General features: G+C 33.3%; 4 protein-coding genes across 4 annotated transcripts; 3 read left to right on the top strand and 1 right to left on the bottom strand.

Annotated features, from left to right (window-relative positions):
- The first annotated feature begins 111 nt into the window (after positions 1-111).
- LOC130720895 (cationic peroxidase 1-like) lies at positions 112-3068 on the top strand. Its single transcript, XM_057571601.1, has 4 exons — positions 112-408; positions 1145-1336; positions 1460-1625; positions 2515-3068. The coding sequence occupies exons 1-4, from the start codon at positions 175-177 to the stop codon at positions 2913-2915; spliced, it is 993 nt and encodes a 330-aa protein (XP_057427584.1). The 5' UTR covers positions 112-174; the 3' UTR covers positions 2916-3068.
- Positions 3069-5203: 2135 nt separating this feature from the next.
- LOC130721485 (cationic peroxidase 1-like) lies at positions 5204-11508 on the top strand. Its single transcript, XM_057572287.1, has 4 exons — positions 5204-5458; positions 6402-6593; positions 10359-10524; positions 10698-11508. Exons 1-4 carry the CDS (start codon positions 5249-5251, stop codon positions 11096-11098), a joined length of 969 nt encoding a protein of 322 aa, XP_057428270.1. The 5' UTR covers positions 5204-5248; the 3' UTR covers positions 11099-11508.
- A 2300-nt stretch (positions 11509-13808) lies between these two features.
- LOC130717383 (chalcone--flavanone isomerase 2) lies at positions 13809-16160 on the top strand. The gene is made up of 3 exons (XM_057567597.1): positions 13809-14156; positions 14651-14874; positions 15673-16160. The coding sequence occupies exons 1-3, from the start codon at positions 13892-13894 to the stop codon at positions 15847-15849; spliced, it is 666 nt and encodes a 221-aa protein (XP_057423580.1). The 5' UTR covers positions 13809-13891; the 3' UTR covers positions 15850-16160.
- Positions 16161-16292: 132 nt separating this feature from the next.
- LOC130717382 (chalcone--flavanone isomerase 1-like) lies at positions 16293-18010 on the bottom strand. The gene is made up of 4 exons (XM_057567596.1): positions 17537-18010; positions 17270-17428; positions 16755-16978; positions 16293-16590 (listed from the first exon to the last, which is right to left on the bottom strand). The coding sequence occupies exons 1-4, from the start codon at positions 17712-17714 to the stop codon at positions 16405-16407; spliced, it is 747 nt and encodes a 248-aa protein (XP_057423579.1). The 5' UTR covers positions 17715-18010; the 3' UTR covers positions 16293-16404.
- Positions 18011-18923: the final 913 nt, after the last annotated feature.

Raw genomic sequence — 18923 nt, 5'->3', positions numbered from 1 at the left:
GTCTAGATGCTTGAATTTGCATATCGTTGACCCGGAGAGTATGGAGAAGAGGTAAATAAACTAAAACACATTGCAGATACAAGCTTCTATATATGTAACATTCAATTCATGTCTATTATCACATCAAAACCTTCATTTCCCTTTTCTGCTACTTGTAGAATAAAACCATTTGCAATGTCTTCGTTTGAGTCCTTTCCCGGATTCAAATTCAAGTTTTGTTTGATTTTTCTGATTACATGCCTTATTGGTATAACTTTTACTTCAGCTCAGTTATCCCCTAGATTCTATGATAAAACGTGTCGTCGAGCCCTTCCCACCATAAGGAGAGCAGTGAGAGAAGTTGTTTCCAAAGAGCCCCGCATGGGGGCATCCTTGCTTCGACTCCATTTCCATGATTGCTTTGTTCAAGCAAGTCTCCATCATTTCACTCTGCATCTTAATTATATGTATTGATATGCCTTGCATGCATTTGATGCACATTTTTTATTCATAGACACCAAAGCACGCAGTGCAGTTACCTCGCATACACCTCATTTTTCTTTCTATATTTTTCATCTTATCTAATCACATCACATCATATATTACATTCATTCGTTCTATCTATTCTCTTCATTTCTCATTCTAGTTGTCTACACCAATTGTGTGTCTATCGAACATTTCACTCACACCTAATTTTATTCTTTATCTCACTTTTTTTTCACATCGTATATAACATCTACCATTATATCTCTTCTCTTCTCTTAGCTCACTTTTCCTAACAGACATTGGAAGCCATAATCAATTCTTCAATTCTACTTGGTTAAAATCAATTCTAACAAATGATGTTTGGGTGAACCATTAAAATTGGTTTCATGAGTCCAAAATCAACTCTACTTGACACAATAAATAAGTAATTTCACCGTTAAACATAATTAATTCTAAGATTTTACAAGTGAATTTCAAAACATTATCTACAAAAATCATTTTTTTATAAAAATATTCAAACATAAATCACATTATTTTAACTCACATTTATATATGCAATTTTAATTAATTATACTTAGCCCTGATACAAACACACACTATATATGATATCTTACTTTTATATAATTATCTTCTCAGAAATTGATGTATTGAAGTTCTGTTTCATGTTTGTCTTGTACAGGGATGTGATGCATCAGTATTGTTAGACGACACAGATAGCTTCACTGGTGAGAAGAATTCATTTCCTAATGCTAACTCCCTTAGAGGTTTTGAGGTGATAGATGATATCAAGAAACAATTGGAGAGCATGTGCCCTGGTGTTGTCTCTTGTGCTGACATCCTAACCATTGCTGCTAGAGACTCTGTTGTTGCTGTAAGTACTTGCAAGTATCCAACAACACATAAACAATCTAATTACATTGGTCAAATTAATTAGACTCATGTAGTGCTATATATGATGAAAAGTAATGTAATTAACACAACTTTATTCTCTCAGCTTGGTGGAGAAAGATGGAACCTACTATTAGGAAGAAGAGATTCTACCACAGCAAGTTTAGATGCATCTAATTCAGACTTACCTGCTCCCTTTTTGGATCTTAGTGGACTCATCTCTGCTTTTGACAAGAAAGGCTTCACAACCGCAGAAATGGTTACTTTATCAGGTAAATTACCTCTTACCACAAACATGAACTTTTTGAAGATTATGTATGCTAGCAAAGCAGTACGTGATTAAGCTCTTAGAATTTGGGTCAAGGATAGTGAAAGTTATAAACATTTATTATGTTATATCTTTTAGTTAATGTGAGAATTTAACACAACCCCTCACGCCGATTTACAAATGAACCATATATTAGTGTCTTCAACAAACGGATATATGATAGACTCTCATACAATCTTAGAATTTTGACTACACTTAATTCTATCTCAAAAACTATCTTAGAAGTCTCACATTGACATGAAATATGACCAAATAAATGTTTATAAATGGTAGAACAACTCTTTACCCCTAAGCTAACTTTTGGGTAAGTTAGGCCAAACTCGAACTCTAAGATAAGCTTCAAATGATCAACCACAATTCCTCTTTCAAGATATAGAATTTGTGTAAGACTTAATTCAGCCCAAAAAAGTAACTTGGGGCGATAATTGTTCAATCACTTATAAAGACTTATTTAATCATATATCTAGTTAACATGGAATCTTAAAAGTTAAAACCCCTTACATCCAGGGTTGAATATCTGAAGTGTAAAGTTTGCAGGATTATACAAATGTTTTTAGAACTTGGGTCGGACCTAACTATACCGCTAAAGCTAGTCTAGGACTAAAAATTGCTCTACCATTTATACCCTAAAGCTAGTCTTTGGGTGAGAATTTTTCTACTAAGAAATTGTCTAGTCATATGTTTGGTGAATTTGAGATATTAACGTGGTAGAATTTGAAAAGGATATATTATAATGCATAGCAATTAAGCTTGTTTAGAATATTTGGTGCATTGAGCTTCAAATAAAAAGACTAATCAACACTTTCTTTTCATGAAAATTATTAACTGTTCAGGAGCTCACACGATAGGACTAGTGAGGTGCCTTTTTACCAGAGCAAGGATTTATAACGAGACGAACATAGATCCCTTATTTGCAACATCAATGCAAGAAAACTGTGCTTTTGACAGTGGTGATACTGATAACAATGTCTCTCCTTTTGATTCAACCACTCCATTTGTTTTTGACAATGCTTTCTACAAGAACCTGCTGATCCAAAAGGGTCTCGTGCACTCGGACCAACAACTCTTCGCGAATGGAACAGGATCCACAGACAAACAAGTAATGAGATATAGCAAAAACTTTGGAGGTTTCAAAAAAGACTTTGCAGCTGCAATGTTCAAGATGACCTTGCTTAGCCCACTAACTGGCACTGATGGTCAGATCAGGCAAAACTGCAGGGTGGTTAATACTTAGATTCATCCTATATATGGCTACTCCCACAACATGGTGTACTAATTCTTTAAATAAATTAAAGCCAAAATTTGTATCTCATAAATTAATGCAACTAATATGCATATTGAGCTATGATTTGTACAAACACAATACATATATGGGCAATTCATCAAACTGGTTCGATCATGCAATCATATTTTCATTACTAACAATAACACGTTATATACAATGCAGTTCTTATGCTAAATTTAGTTTTATAGAGAAACTATTCTAACTTGTAAACTAAATTTTTCTTGGTCTAGGGTAGACAAAGCATATTACATGCATATTTTAACATTATTTATTAACTTTAACCATATTAATTAAAATTTATTAATTCATTAGTTTACTCTCAATAAAACTTCTTAAAGTGGCTCTCCAAAACTCACTTTCAATATTTGAACCATTTTTTTGACTCGCATTAATAATTTCTCTATTTCTTTTTATGAGAATCAAATGAGGGCTAATGCTTGTTTTTTTTATTTTATAAAAATCAACTTAAATTATATGGTGCATTAATAATTTTTCGACAACAATACTTTTATTTGATTGACCTTTCTTCTTCTAAGTTTTCACTATTCAACTCATAAATGATGAATATAAATTTAGAAAAGTATATTGGAGTAATTTTAGAAAGTTGATATAAATTTAATACTACCAATTACTTTAACTGCACTTCTTAAGGGGTAGTGAAATTGTGGTTTGGTTCTTATAGAAAAGAACGAAAAGAGTAACAAAAAAGAGAAACAGTTTATTCCTCCGTTCCAAAATATAAGTTGATCAAGGTTATGCACGAGTATTAAATATTCATCATTTGACAAATATTTTGACTAAAATACTCATATTTAAAGTTGAGTTACATAAAGAAGAGATAAATGTGATTATTGATTAATGTGAGAGACGTGTAATAAGTAAATGTGTCAAGGAAAAAGGGTGTATTTTACTCTTAAATAAAATATGTTGGGAGAGAAAATGCTCTTTTTTTTTTGTTAAAAGAAAGTACCCATTAATGAATAATCATATCTTCACACCTAAAAAATGAGGTGTGAAGAGGTGAAGGAAGAGAGATAAGAAGAAAGGAGAGAGAAAATAAATATGTGATAGGTGATTTGATTGATAGAGAAGAGAGAAATGAATAGAAATGAAGGTGAAAAATGAGTGAAGGTGGTTATGTATCATAGCTCACTCATTAATTGGCACCCATTTGGAAAGAATAATTAATCTTTTGTTTACCCTTCTTATTCACCTCCACCTTACATAAATATATATAAAAAAAGAAAAATGAGTGATATGATAAATGATGTCATCAGAAATGAAACGAGTAATATATATTAAATGTGCGAAAATAAAATGTGGAAAAAATGAGGTGTGAATAAATCATTAAGAACCATTACCCAAACACGTGTCCACTCCTTGTCTTTGACTTTTTCAATTTCAAGAACCATTTTTTCAAAAGCTCTGGCAAGGTAAAGGGTTAATGGTCAAATTAGTCCATAAGTTTGTAAGCGAGTTTAATTTTAGTCATTCTGAGGAAAAAATGACTTTAGTGGCGGTCAAAAACCGCCAATAATTATAAAAATGACCGTTACTAAACGTCATTTTTTCCACATAGGGACTAAAGGTGAACGATAGCTATCAGAAAGACAACCGGAGCACTGTTGCAGCTTGCTTCCTCACCGGGTCTCGACCCTCTCCATGTAAGTTGCGTGAACAGAAACACAGAAAGGGTATCATATCAGTCCTTCTCATTTTTTCCTTGGAGATACCCTTTTATGCTGCGGAGGAGACGCGAGTGAATGAATTCGAAGGGTGGTCAAAATTGTTTATCACAAGCTATTTCTTTCACTTTATCTAGAACGCTTGTATGCTAATTAAGTAAAGTGTCCTGCATCAAATTTGCAAGAAATTTTATATGGTCAAAATTGTTTAATTAGCACGATACAGCTTGAGCTAGCTAACTTGTTTAACATTACAGCAATCATATTAGCACAACGTGAACTTGAAACGCTTAGCACGATTAATGACATATTGTAATGCCGGTTATTAAGTAGTGTCGCATCTTTAAGCATTTTCCTTAACCTTGTACGAGGTTTCCCTGATCTTAATATATATATATATAGCTGCCACTGCATGTTCATTCTGTACATGTTTGAATTTGCATAGTTGACCCGGAGGGAATGGACAAGTGGTAATAAACAAAAACATGTTGCAAATTGAAACTTCTATATATATATATATAAAAAGCGTGTGACATTTCAGGGACATAATAATTAACCACCCAACAATATATCCATTTTCTGCTACAGCCTTTTGCAATGTCTCGAGGTTCTCTGTCTTGTTTGATTTTTCTGATTACAATTTGTCTTGTGGGGAAAACTTCAGCTGTGTTATCCACTATATTCTATAATGAAACGTGTCCTAAAGCCCTTCGCACAATTAGGAGTGCAGTGGAAGCTGCTGTTTCCAAAGAGCCTCGCATGGGGGCATCCTTGCTTCGACTCCATTTCCATGACTGCTTTGTTCAAGCAAGTCGATCTCATTTCACTCACCACCTTATTGTACATGCATTGACATGTTTTACGTGCATTATTTGCTACATACACCAATAATAGTTACTAAAATGATTGTTAGACACTGCTTTTGTGGATACTTGCGACTCTAGCTAGCTGCTGCAAATTGCAGAGTTAAAAAAAAAAATCTGCAATTTGTGAGGGTAAGAAAACGCTACTAGTTGGAAATGTCATAGGAACGGAATCCACATACAAGTAGTGTCAACCTCACCAATCCATTAGCACCCAACTTTCTCTTTCACTATTTCATATATAACTCCTTATCATATATCACATTATTCGTCATATCTTTTATTTCTCTCATTTTATATTTTATTCGCATCTTTCTCATAGTGTCGATGCATTCGGGATGTCAACCAAATTTCTTACTGGCTTTACTTTTTTTACAGCCATTTTATACCCGGAGCTATATATATATATATATATATATATTTAGTATTTTTCTCTATGTTTCCATTTTTACTCATTTTATTTTCTTGTATATATCATATGCTTCTATGTATGTCTTCTATCTATATCTGTCAAGGTGGAGATATCCACCAACCATTTTTCATTTTCAACCTATATACACGTACAACAGAGTTACAACTTACAACTCCCTTCTCCTAGGAGTAAATATTTATGGAAAAGTTTTGATTCATACCTTATTTCCGCTCACACCTCAAGAGATATAAAAATTAAAAGTGAAATATAAAAAAGATATGATGAAAGATATAGTAAGAAAATAAGTGAGATATAAAAACTGAAAGTGATTGAAAATAAAATAAGGGAGAAGGTAAGTTTTGTGACATACGATATGAACTTGGGAAAATATAGTGTTAATATAGGCATTAATTGATAATGAGATGTAACTCAATTTCGTGTTAAATCTAATTACTTTCACGTTTGTCTTATACAGGGATGTGATGCATCAGTATTGTTAGACGACACAGACAGCTTCACTGGTGAGAAGAATTCATTTCCGAATGCTAACTCCCTGAGAGGTTTTGAGGTCATTGATGATATCAAAAAACAATTGGAGAGCATGTGCCCTGGTGTTGTCTCTTGTGCTGACATCCTAACCGTTGCTGCTAGAGACTCTGTTTTTGCTGTAAGTATCCACAACTCCTACAATCTAATCAAACCAGTCATATTTAGATTCATATTGAAATCCTTTGACCCCACCCCATTTAGTGTCCCACCAATAAAAATTGCATCATCTCATTTCAAAACCACTCATATAAGCTTATATTTGTCGTACTCTTACTTAAATATCAAATTTAACTAGTGTTTTTTACCCGCGCGTTGCACGGGAAATATGTCTATTGTATTTGATATATTAATTAATACTTTGATTATTAAAAATATATTAAACAACGAATGAAATAGAAAAATCAGAATTGATGAATAAAGTAGACATAAAGACTTCTCTTCTAAGCCCGATTGAGACCAAGAGGAACTCGTTTCACATTCGTTGTAAATATGAAGACGATAACACAAATCATAGATATAAGAAATTATCAACATATTAATCTTAAAAAAAAATTAATGTGATAGTAGCACAAATCAGGATTGTGTAAGATATATTATAAAGTATAACATTATTGTGTTTATTCCAACTAAGTAGGGATGACAATGGGTAGGTACTATAGTACCATCTCCATACCAGCGTTTTTAAAAATTACATATACCCGTCTTCATACTCACGTGGGTAGCAACTCGAAGCTCTCCACCTTTAGACAATTCAATGTCATTATAGGAAGCTATCCATCTTTACCAAAATCTAAATTTATGGATGACAATGGGTCTCAAAATCATAGGGTACCGCAAAAAATATCCACTATGGGTAGGGTAAAAAACCGCTAAATGGGTATGAGGTTGAGTATAGATAATTACCCGCAAAAAATAGCGGGTATGGGTACTATAGTACCCAACCGGCCCATATCCGCACACACATGTTATTGTTATTATTATTATTATTATTATTATTATTATTTGGGAATATATTAACAAATTAACTTAAGCTATAGCTTTCAAACTCACTCTTTTTAAAAAAAAGTTTGAGATATATTAATTAATACTCTAAAAATAAATAATAAATAAATAAAGATAAAATCAAGAAATAAACCACCTAAATCCTAATCAAATCTAAAATTTAAAAATGTATTTTTTTTACTCTAAAAATAAATCAAAAATAAATTAAGATAAAATCAAGAAATAAACAACATAAATCCTAATCAAATCTAAAATTTTAAAATGTATTTTTTTATGAGAATTAATCTGAGAATGACACGTGTTGTTTTTTTTTTCCAATTAGTGAATATTCTGCACCCTAGAAGATTTTCTTTTCCTCAATCCTTTTGCTTTTGATTAAGAAGATAAAAGCAGGAATCCTTAAAGCATATGACATCTTACAATTAGTTGAAGAACAAAATCAATTCATGAAGAAGATTGAAACAGAAACCCAAAATAAAGTCTTGAAGAACAAAATATCCTCTTTCACCCATTTGAAAAGACTGTGGTGAAAAAAATTGTATTTAGTGTATTTGTAAATCTTGGGGTAGAGCCCTTGTGAAACAAAAAATCAAAGGAACATTTCAGTCAAGAGAAACAAAAAATGATGTATTGCCTCATATGTGCGCACCAATAAACTTATACTAACAATCAATTTAAATTGAACTTAAGGAAATATATAGAGTAAAGTAAGATAAGTCACCCAATTGACATACTAAAACATGAGTATATGCAAAACTAATGAGTTTGAAGAAAACATGAACCAACCTTAAGAATGAGCTAACCATACTCATGAAGATTAAATGTGAGCTCTTCATATGCTTTCATCAATTTGACTGACCTGTGCATCATTAAAAAAAAATTAGTAAGTTGTGCATCATTCACATACAGTGCAAATAATATGCTTATACACACAGCTCAAACATGATGAATAAAAACGTGCAAAATTTGAGAAATGAATATAAATTCAGGCTATCCTAAGTTTCGTAAATTTATATAAATTATACCAAAATCTGGTTTAGAATGGCTTCAAACGCATGAATTTCTACAAACTATATTAAAATCTGGTTTAAAAAAATACAAAAGCGGAAGTAGAGCAATAGAAAAAACATTACGTCTTCAACAATGATTCGTTAAAGGGTCTATGTAAAAATTTGTAAACTTTTGGATCAAAACACACAAAATATGTGAAATTTAAGAATCCATGATTGAATTACGAACAAAGGATAAACTGAAATAGCACAAACCATCAATCACAACATGATAAACTCTTCTTCACGTAACATCATCTTACGACATACCTCTGTCGTGATCGCGACATGTGGCAGAGGTAGAAATAGCAGCTATCAAATCTCTGCGTGTCCATGGTAGCTTTGTGGACCCTCAGCACCAAATCAACTTCATTTTCTTAAAATTAGCATTAAATAAATAATAAGATAAATTAAGATAAAATCAAGAAATAAACAACCTAAATCCTAATCAAATCTAAACTTTAAAAAGGTACTAAATAAAGATAGATAAAAACTACCAAAATCTAGCAAATCACAACAAAAAACTCATAAAATCCTGAATTAAATAAAAATATGAAAATTCAATAAAAATACCATAAAAATTCATTTATACTCTAAATGTAACTCAAAAATAAAATAAAATATTTCATGAAATTAAAATTAAATAAATAATAAATAAGGATAGATAAAAACTATCAAAATCTAGCAAATCACAATAAAAACTCATAAAATCCTGCATTAATTAAAAATTCGAAAATTCAATAAAAATTAAATGAATAATAAGATAAAATTAAGAAATAAACAACCTAAATTCTAATCAAATCTAAAATTTAAAAATGTACTAAATAAAGATAGATAAAAACTACTAAGTCTAGCAAATCACAATAAAAACTCAAAAAATCCTGAATTAATTAAAAATCTGAAAATTTAAGAAAATTTAATTAATATACTCTAAAAGTGAATCTAAAATAAAATAAAGTATTTTCTGGATTTAAAATAAATGATAAGATAAATTAAAATAAAATTAAGAAATTAACAACCTAAATCTCAATCAAATCTAATATTAAAAATGGTATTAAATAAAGATAGATAAAAACTAACAAAATCTAGCAAATCACAATAAAAACTCATAAAATCCCGAATTAATAAAAAATTCGAAAATTCAATAAAAATTAATCAATTTATTCTAAAAATAAATTTAAAATAAATTAAAAGACCAAATCTTATCTTTTAAAATAATATCAATCAATTATTTTAGAATATATAAAATTAAAACATATATCAATTGAAAATTATATCTTCTAAAATAATATCAATTAATTAGGTTAGAATATATAAAATTAATATATATATCAATTGAAAATTATATCCTCTAACAAATTGACACGTTGAATAATTTTTATGAGAATTAATCTGGGAGCGACACGTCACTAACTTGGCCTGTGGGAGCGACACGTCATGCTAGAAGTTGTTATTTTCTAATATATATATAGATTAGTGTGACTGAGAATAAGACAATAAATGAAAAAGGGGATCTTAATCCTATTGGAAATCACAATCAATTCTATAGAATCAATTTTAACTAGTTGAAATGATGTTTGATTGCATCGGAAAGCAGAATCACTTTCATTTGTCACAACAAATAATTGCTTCTACAAATTTTGAGATTTTATAACTGAATTTCATGACATAACTTGTAATTTTTTTTTAATAAAGCTATAAAGGTATCTAAACTACAAAGTTTTAGTAAAATCAACTTTATTCAAAATCAATTCTATCAACGCACGCTGGTACAAAAACACACATGGTGAGTGTATAATAGTAATGTAATTAACACAACTTTATTCTCTCAGCTTGGTGGACAAAGATGGGATCTGCAACTAGGAAGAAGAGATTCAACCACAGCAAGTTTAGATGCATCTAATTCAGACTTACCTGCTCCCTTTTTGGATCTTAGTGGACTCATCTCTGCTTATGGCAAGAAAGGCTTCAATGCCACAGAAATGGTTACTTTATCAGGTAAATGCCTCTTACAACAAATATCATGTGTGCAAGCAAATCAATGCATTGAGCTTCAAATAATAAACCACCCTTTCTTTTTTTCTTTTTCTTTGATGACCTTTTGAAGATCATTAGAAATAAGAATAATTAACCACTTTCTTTTTTTTTCATGAAATTTTTTAATTGTTCAGGAGCTCACACAATAGGTCTATCGAGGTGCATTTTTTACAGAGACAGGATTTATAACGAGACGAACATAGATCCCTCATTTGCAGCATCAATGCAAGTAAATTGTTCTTTTGATGGTGGTGATACTGATAACAATGCCTCTCCTTTTGATTCCACCACTCAATTCAAATTTGACAATGCTTTCTATCAGAACCTGTTGAACCAAAAGGGTCTGGTGCATTCGGACCAACAACTCTATGTGAATGGATCAGGAACCACAGACTCTCAAGTAACTAGCTATAGCAAAAATGCGGGACGTTTCTTAGAAGACTTTGCAAATGCAATGGTCAAGATGAGCTTGCTTAGCCCATTAACTGGCTCTGATGGTCAGATCAGGAAAAACTGCAGGGTTGTTAATTCATAGATTCATTCATATATATATGGCTGGCTTGGCTAGCTATTCACACAGCATGGTGTATTCTTTAAATAAATTAAAGCCAAGGTTTGTATCTTATAAATTAATGCAATTATATATTAACATGTTAAATTATACATGTTTTGTATAAGCTAATGCCATGGGCAAAATCCATTTGTAAAATTGAAATACCGACGAGCTTTTCCAATGGCGAAAGCACGGTCGCAATCTGATCTCATTTGTTATATTATTACCGATAAGCCCCGCGTGAGAAAGTTGTCATATCAAAAATCAGATGGAGACAATGAGTTGTTACGGACAACGCTTCCCTACAAGAAACAATTTATTAGAATAGTGAGAAATGTATATATTATCTTGTAAGATCAAACCTCCATAATTATAAATCAATACTATATCTATATGTAAGTGTTTTCTTAAGTGGCGTCACCAATCACCACGTTATAGTGAGAATTATCTTTAACAATACTTGCTCCGTTGCTGGCGGATTAATTTTGATAGACCACCTTGATTAAAAGTTAAAATTGTATAAGAAATCCTAAAACGTAATTGTTTAGCCTTACATATTAATTGACGTATTCCTTAATCTAGATCCTGCATGTTGTGATTCAAGTTAGATCCAGCATGTTGACATGACATGATCAGTAAATAGAAATAGTATACCTAACGATCTTGTTAATTAGTTTTGTATGACTGATCGTTGAAATTCTAGTAGAGAACATTTTCAATCGTACCTTGATGGGTGCTTATCCATTTCCCTTTGCCACGACCAAGGTTCTATGTTTTCTCATGTAAATATCTCCAATGAAATTGTGCGTTAATTCTAGACCCTTCCACTGCACATAGATGTTCCTCGAATGCTCATTGCTGCTAGGTGTAATTCGGGCTATGAACTCAAGTCTTATCATCCGGATCATCAAACTGTGTAAGCTTTGGCCTATTGGATCGTTGAGTGCTATAGGTCGTATCATATGATGACTAGTTGGTGATGGGCTGAACCGCGAAGGCCCAAGTCAAAACAATATTGACAAAGTCAAACTTATATTCAATGATTGTGATTAATTGTGATGACTTATTTTATATTCAACATGGATTCACATGCATCCAATGATGAGTTGTCAAATAAACTTTAAATTTAATTATAATAAAATGAAATATAAATACTTTTAAATACATGACATACAATGATTAGACGTCTGTGTAAAAAATACTTTACAATCACAGTGCACAATAATTAAACTCTAAACTTAATATGATAAATTATAGTTTGTGTTTGCATAAACAAAATTTTAAAGAGAAAATAGGAGGTGCACTGACAGTGTAAACTTGTTTTACACATGCACCCAATTAGTTTCTGTCACATCATCAATTTATTAATTTACTAATTAAAGTTAAAAAGATTTACAACCATTTAGTCCTATATGGCATAATGTGATTGAATGTCAGTAATGCATATCCATTAATCCCTTAAAGAAGAAAAAGAAGAAAAATTTATTTGTGAGGAGCAGTGTTATTAAACTCGGCTCGGACCGGCCGGTTCGATCGGTCAGACCGTGAACCGGACCCCTGACCGGTCCGAGCCACACATCGGATCGGCCATGCAATTGACTCGGGATGAACCGTTGCGACTCGGCCGGTTTAGTAAAAAAACCGGTGACTCGGGCTCGGTTCGACCAGAAAGTCAGTTTTTTTTTTACGTGAAAACTGTTTTGGAGGAAGGAGAAAAAGGTGTTCTTTTTGGAGTCTAGCAATCTGGTTTTACGGTGTTAGTGTTGAGTTAAGAAGGGGATCTGAGTTCTCTTTTACAGGAAGGAGAAAGGAATCACGCACTTATGGCATCCCTCTCACTCCCACTCTTTCTTTGCTTGAGTTCGTCGCTTCTTGAGAAAGGAAAATAGTGGTTGATGGCTTCAAATGAAATAGAAAGAAAAGGAGAATAAGAAAAACGAATCAGATGGGAGAGATGATGTGACTTTAGAAGAAGGAGTTTTTAAACATTGAGATGCTCTCTCTGTATGACCATGGAGTGTAATTCAGAACCTGGGAAATCTTATCTCTCTCATTACGGCTGCACACTCTCAAGTTGCTACAAATTAGGGTTTTAAGTGGGTGTATTTGAAATGGAGGCCCATATGGGCTCTGTTGGCTATTAACGTTGCTTCTTCCTTTTTTTTTTTGGTGAAATTGCTCCCTAAGGTCACCATTGGGCTGTAAGCTTTCTTGGTGGAAGATGTGTTTTTTTTATAGCAAATCAATTAATTTAGTTTATAAAAATATATAACACCTGTTTTTTTAGATTAATTATATCTATATCTATACCGCCTTTTAAAAAAAATTATATATATACCGTAAAAAATTAATTCTGTATTTAACTATCAAATATTATATAATTATATTTGTAATATATAACATCCTAAATATTTTGTTGTTATTAATATATAATGTTAGTTTATATCATGAATTTATAATTTCTAACATAGACCGAGTCAAACGGTTCAACCAATGACCCAGTGGTTGAACCATTGACTCATTGACCCAGTGACTCGACCGAGTCGATCACCGGTCCGAGTTTGATAACCCTGGTGAGGAGATCATATGAAATTCGGGTGTATAAATACTTAAATAGTTGGTTAGAAAGTAGCAGCCGTAGAGAACTCCAGCGCACCCACGTGTAGTTTAGATATACCAACCATTCCTTGAACTACTACCTACCCACTTAACAACGCATCATCGAATCAAACTTTGTATAAATCAAATTCAACTCCACTCTTTAGTCAATATCCAATGGCACTACCGTCGGTCACCGCTCTGCAGGTGGAGAACGTTGCTTTCCCTCCCACCTTGATCAAACCTCCGGCCTCCGCAAACACCCTCTTCCTCGGCGGCGCTGGCGAGAGGGGATTGCACATTCAGGACAAGTTCGTCAAGTTCACCGCTATTGGTATTTACTTGCAGGATACCGCCGTTCCCTCACTCGCCGTTAAGTGGAAGGGTAAGCCTGTCGATGAGTTAACGGAATCCGTCCAATTCTTCAGGGATATCGTTACAGGTCAGTTCCTCTCCGATTTGGACCGTCCAAAATATATTAACAGAAAAAAAATTGAACGGTCCTGATCTATTTTCAATTTCTATGTAATAAGAGATGTTAATGGAAAAAACTCATTAGCTAGCTAGTAGCTACTTAGTGCGCTGATAGTGAAGCGACAACCGTTAGCTCTGGGAATACCTAGTTAGCGCTATTATGACTAGGAGCCTTATGTAGACCTGAGAGAGAGTACTTATTAGAGTTTATCTAGCGAATGTTTTTAGTAGAGAAGCTCTAATAAGTGCTCTTTGCTCCGTATCTAAATGTAATCTAGCTTATGTAGGAAAGAGATTGTAGCTTGTGAATTTCAATGGAAATCATGCATATGCAGCAAGCAGAAGATCTAGATGTTAGAAATAGTGTAAATTGTAAAAGACGAAAAGTTGATCAAATATACATGAGATGAGGCCCAAATATTTGACTTCATTTTATAATTTTAGTTGAATACTTGCTTGCAGGTCCATTTGAGAAATTTATGCAGGTGACGATGATCTTGCCATTGACGGGCCAACAATACTCGGAGAAAGTGTCTGAGAATTGTGTGGCTATTTGGAAGCATCTTGGCATTTACACTGATGAAGAAGGCAAAGCAATAGACAAGTTTGTTTCCGTTTTCAAAGACCAAACGTTCCCACCAGGCTCCTCTATCCTCTTCACAGTGTTGCCTAAAGGATCATTAGCGGTTAGTAATGCCAATTTATGCAATTTTATCTTCTCTCTATTGTCGTTCAAGATCCCTTTGTTGCAACTTAGCCAAAATATATAAAACTAGACCAATTGCATACATTGAAAAGTTTGGGGTGAGCATATATAAACCTGTAAAAAACTGGCAATTAACTGGGTTAGCCTTTCACGGTGTGTGTTTGGATTTCCGCTGAACTTCACGTGGAAAAATCCTGCTTTTCCAATCCATGTTTAACTCAGCATGACAATTTGTTGATACCTTGAGATACTTGAAATCACGTTAGAGCAACTTCAACCGCAGTGGACCAACCATTGTTCCACACATCCTTTACTCATTTATGTGGATAAAATCACCTTTTGACAAAGCATTATTCACCTCTCCCTAGGATGTTCTGCCACTGGTAGTTGCTATGATGCAGACATGTGATAGGATCTGGACCCGTAGACAATCCTTGTCATGTCTCATTAACTAAAGATGTTTAGCAATCAACTACTATGGTTAGTCCCAAAATCAATTTTGCAGAGAAGCTATAGAGAGTATATTCGCAACATTATACTCTAGAACATCAATTATGACGATAGTGATCCGAACATGCAAGATATCACGGTGAAACTAAACTAAAATCATAGTGAACCGCCACATAAGTTAAGAAAAGTTGCTTTTGTACATCGTGATTTTTCAACTTTATCCAAACATACACTAAATCACTTTTTGAATAGTTTGTTCTTTTTAGAAATATACGGTACCTTGTTTTCAAATTTTTAGTTATAAATTTGTTTTCTTGATTGCCAACAGATAAGTTTCTCTAAAGATGGATCCATTCCAGAAGTTGAGTCTGCAGTTATAGATAATAAACTGCTTTCAGAGGCTGTGCTGGAGTCAATGATTGGTGCACATGGCGTTTCCCCTGCAGCAAAACAGAGCTTAGCTTCAAGATTATCTGAGCTATTCAAACACCATGCGGAAGTTTAATCTGGAGCACTCTCAACTTACCACTTGGGGACTTTTTAGTGTGCAAATAAATTGCGGAAATGCAGATTTTAGAGTTTCATCTAAGCACTGGACAGATGGCTCAGGGTCCTAGCATCTTGTTTCCATTTTGTTGTTTCTCTTTCATGTGATATTATGCTTTTTAATTAGGTATGATAATCAAACTCGAATTTGTGGGTATTCCAGACCCGACTTTGACGGGAAAATCTGCTTTGCCGGATTTAGGGATTCAATAGTACCCTAACCAAGTCGAGGATCTATCCAAGTTTAATAAAATTGTTAATGTTCATTTATCTTCTTATTAGCCTCTTTTTTGTGAGCTATTATCCTTTTCTTGGTTACCTATTAGCCTCCTGTCGAACAAAGCATTCTTTTAGTCATAAAAGTGGTAAAATATAGAGATAGAAGAGTAGAAAATAAGCACATGACTTAAAAATTCATCACTTTATTGATAGGAAGGTAAAAGATACACATGCACACAAGCTTCGATATTTCAAAAAGCTTAAGTTCTTTATCTTTTGCAACCTATAGTGATTCTCAGTTTCCACTGAGGAGAAGACCCTGGTTCATCACAACAGGCAACCTTTCAGCCAAACAGCGTTTTAAATCAGGGGAAACAGCGTGCTCACCAATCATAGTCTCTAACACTGCTTCTGAGAGTGACTTGTTTTCTATAACTACAACCTCTTCTTCTGGTATTGTGTCATCCAAAGAGAAACTAAGCTGTGTGGTTTTTAAAAACAACACCAAAAAGAGAAGAAATGTTGATATTAGTTAAGCACATCATTCTAAACTTTAATTAACTAGACCATGATAACAAAATGTTTTTTTACAGTGCATTGTACAAGCTAAAATACTAGTTAAAATTCGTCGTGATATATACTAACCCCTAATTTTCCATCGGGTGATTGCCGGTAGAAAACAGAGGAACCTGATGGAAAATCCACATTCCTGAAGGCTTCTGCAAATTTTTCAATGGATGCTGCCTCTGCTTCACCATAAGACCCAGCGGATTTCATGTGTGCCACACAATTCTCCATCACCTTTCTTGAGTACTCCACGCCACTCAATGGCCTCAGTTTGGACCCTCGAATTAACTTCTCAGAGGGGCCTACAGATTAATTAAACCACTTGCAATTAATTAATATATTTTAAAACCTTTGTTAGCAAGTAGGGTTGCCTAAACTCCTCTTTCTTTTATGATCTACCTGCATTCTAAACTTTGATATAGATTAGTCTTGTTTGTCACCTTGATACAAGTGTGCACCGATAGTGCAATTTTTTTTTAGTTATTCAATTAAAACTCATATTTTACCATGTCTCAATTAGATTAAAATGAAAAGTGGAAAAATATGATTCAAATACACTCCTATGCCTGTGAATTTTATGAACAAATACATACTTGAAATGATGTCTCTGAAGAAGTCCAGGGAGTCACATAACTCTTGTGAGCTCTTACCCTTCCACTTGGTGGCGAGTGAATCCACTACTTTATCTTCCAAATACACTCCTATGCCTGTGAATTTTATGAACTTCCCCTCAATCGTCAAGCCCCTCTCCCCTATGAAATTATCCAAAGCCCAACAATTAATTAATATGTGCATATTCAATAAGTTTGGATCGATAAACAGTTTAATTAACCTGCATGCATGGTGTTTGTTAGAATTACCTGCGCCACCAAGGAAATAAGACTTGGTGGTGGTTGGAGAGGTAACCGCCGCTGGGAACCGAAGGTTCTCCACCTGGATTGGCGTGAGGGATGATCCTTTTGCTGGAGCCATATATAGTCTCTCACTCAAACAAATACCACACTTTTTCAAGGATGTTGTTGTTGGTTTAATGTGCATGGCTCGTGAAAGCAAGTAGAAGGGTTAATATGGAGAAGGTTCGACAATTAAATATTTTATTTATATCATTATATGTACTTACTTTTATTTTTGTCATTTCATAGTTGATGGAAAATGATTTTTAAACATCAAATTTTGTGACATCCAAACCATACCGGCCTGCAAATTTGTGACAATTTCAACTTGCTGGAAATTATTTTTTTAGCTTTACGACTTATGGCAGTCGAAGACAATCACAATCTACAAGTATCGCTTGGATGTTGCAGAATGCGATGTCCGTCCAATGTGGCCTATAGTTGATACTATAACATTATTTGATTTATTTCTATTTTGATAGGTGGCTTTAAATTTTGCAGTAATTTTCATGTCAGCCGACTTACAGTTAGAGACTTAGAGTAGCTAGTTGGTTTTTCTTTCATTTTTTTGGTTTGAGTGAGAGACCACTCTACAAAAATGCGAAAATTGTCTTTGTAAAATTGTCTCTTATATAAAGAGGACCTGTATATTATCCTAGATAAAAATAGATTATTTATAACAGGTTGTACGTCCATATACTGATATAGTATGTGTTAAGTTGGCACAACTAATTGTTCTAATTAAAAATTAAAGGCATCACAAAATATATCAACCATAGCATCATGCTCGAATATTACTAGCAGTTTTAGCCTTTTAGGACAGCAACAAATTAACAAATCCAGATATCGGCATATTTCAAACTCCGAAACCATAATATCCATGCTTGGACCAAAAACTTGAAGCATTTTTCTATACATATTAATATAACCAGATTCTCAAGAGATTTTTATAAAAAATCAACCTACTCCATAAAGTATATACCAATACAGCCCCAAAGATGCAATAGAGTTGATCCCCTTTTGGCTCATATCACTACAAGAAAAGAGATTTTTGGTCGACATTAAAAAGACAAAACTTGATGTTAAAGGCAGATTTAGCATTGGCTCAGTATTGGTGTTGAGATTTGCGTTAAATGAACTGAAGTTAGTGTTTTAGTGTCGGTCTCGGTGACCAAATTAAGCTACTTTAGTGTCAGTTTAGTCAACTCTAAAGTGACACAATTCTGTAGAAACATCATTCAATGTAAATTCAAAATAAGTAGTCGTAGTTATAGACGAACTCTAACTAACCGACACTATTTATGGTGTTGGAATTTTTTTTTTGACAAATTTTAGCGTTGGTCGTGATGCTAAT

This window comes from Lotus japonicus, chromosome 5, assembly GCF_012489685.1.
Source record: "Lotus japonicus ecotype B-129 chromosome 5, LjGifu_v1.2".
In the NCBI taxonomy this organism is placed as follows: domain Eukaryota; kingdom Viridiplantae; phylum Streptophyta; class Magnoliopsida; order Fabales; family Fabaceae; genus Lotus; species Lotus japonicus.
This window is presented reverse-complemented; position numbering and strand designations above follow the sequence as displayed.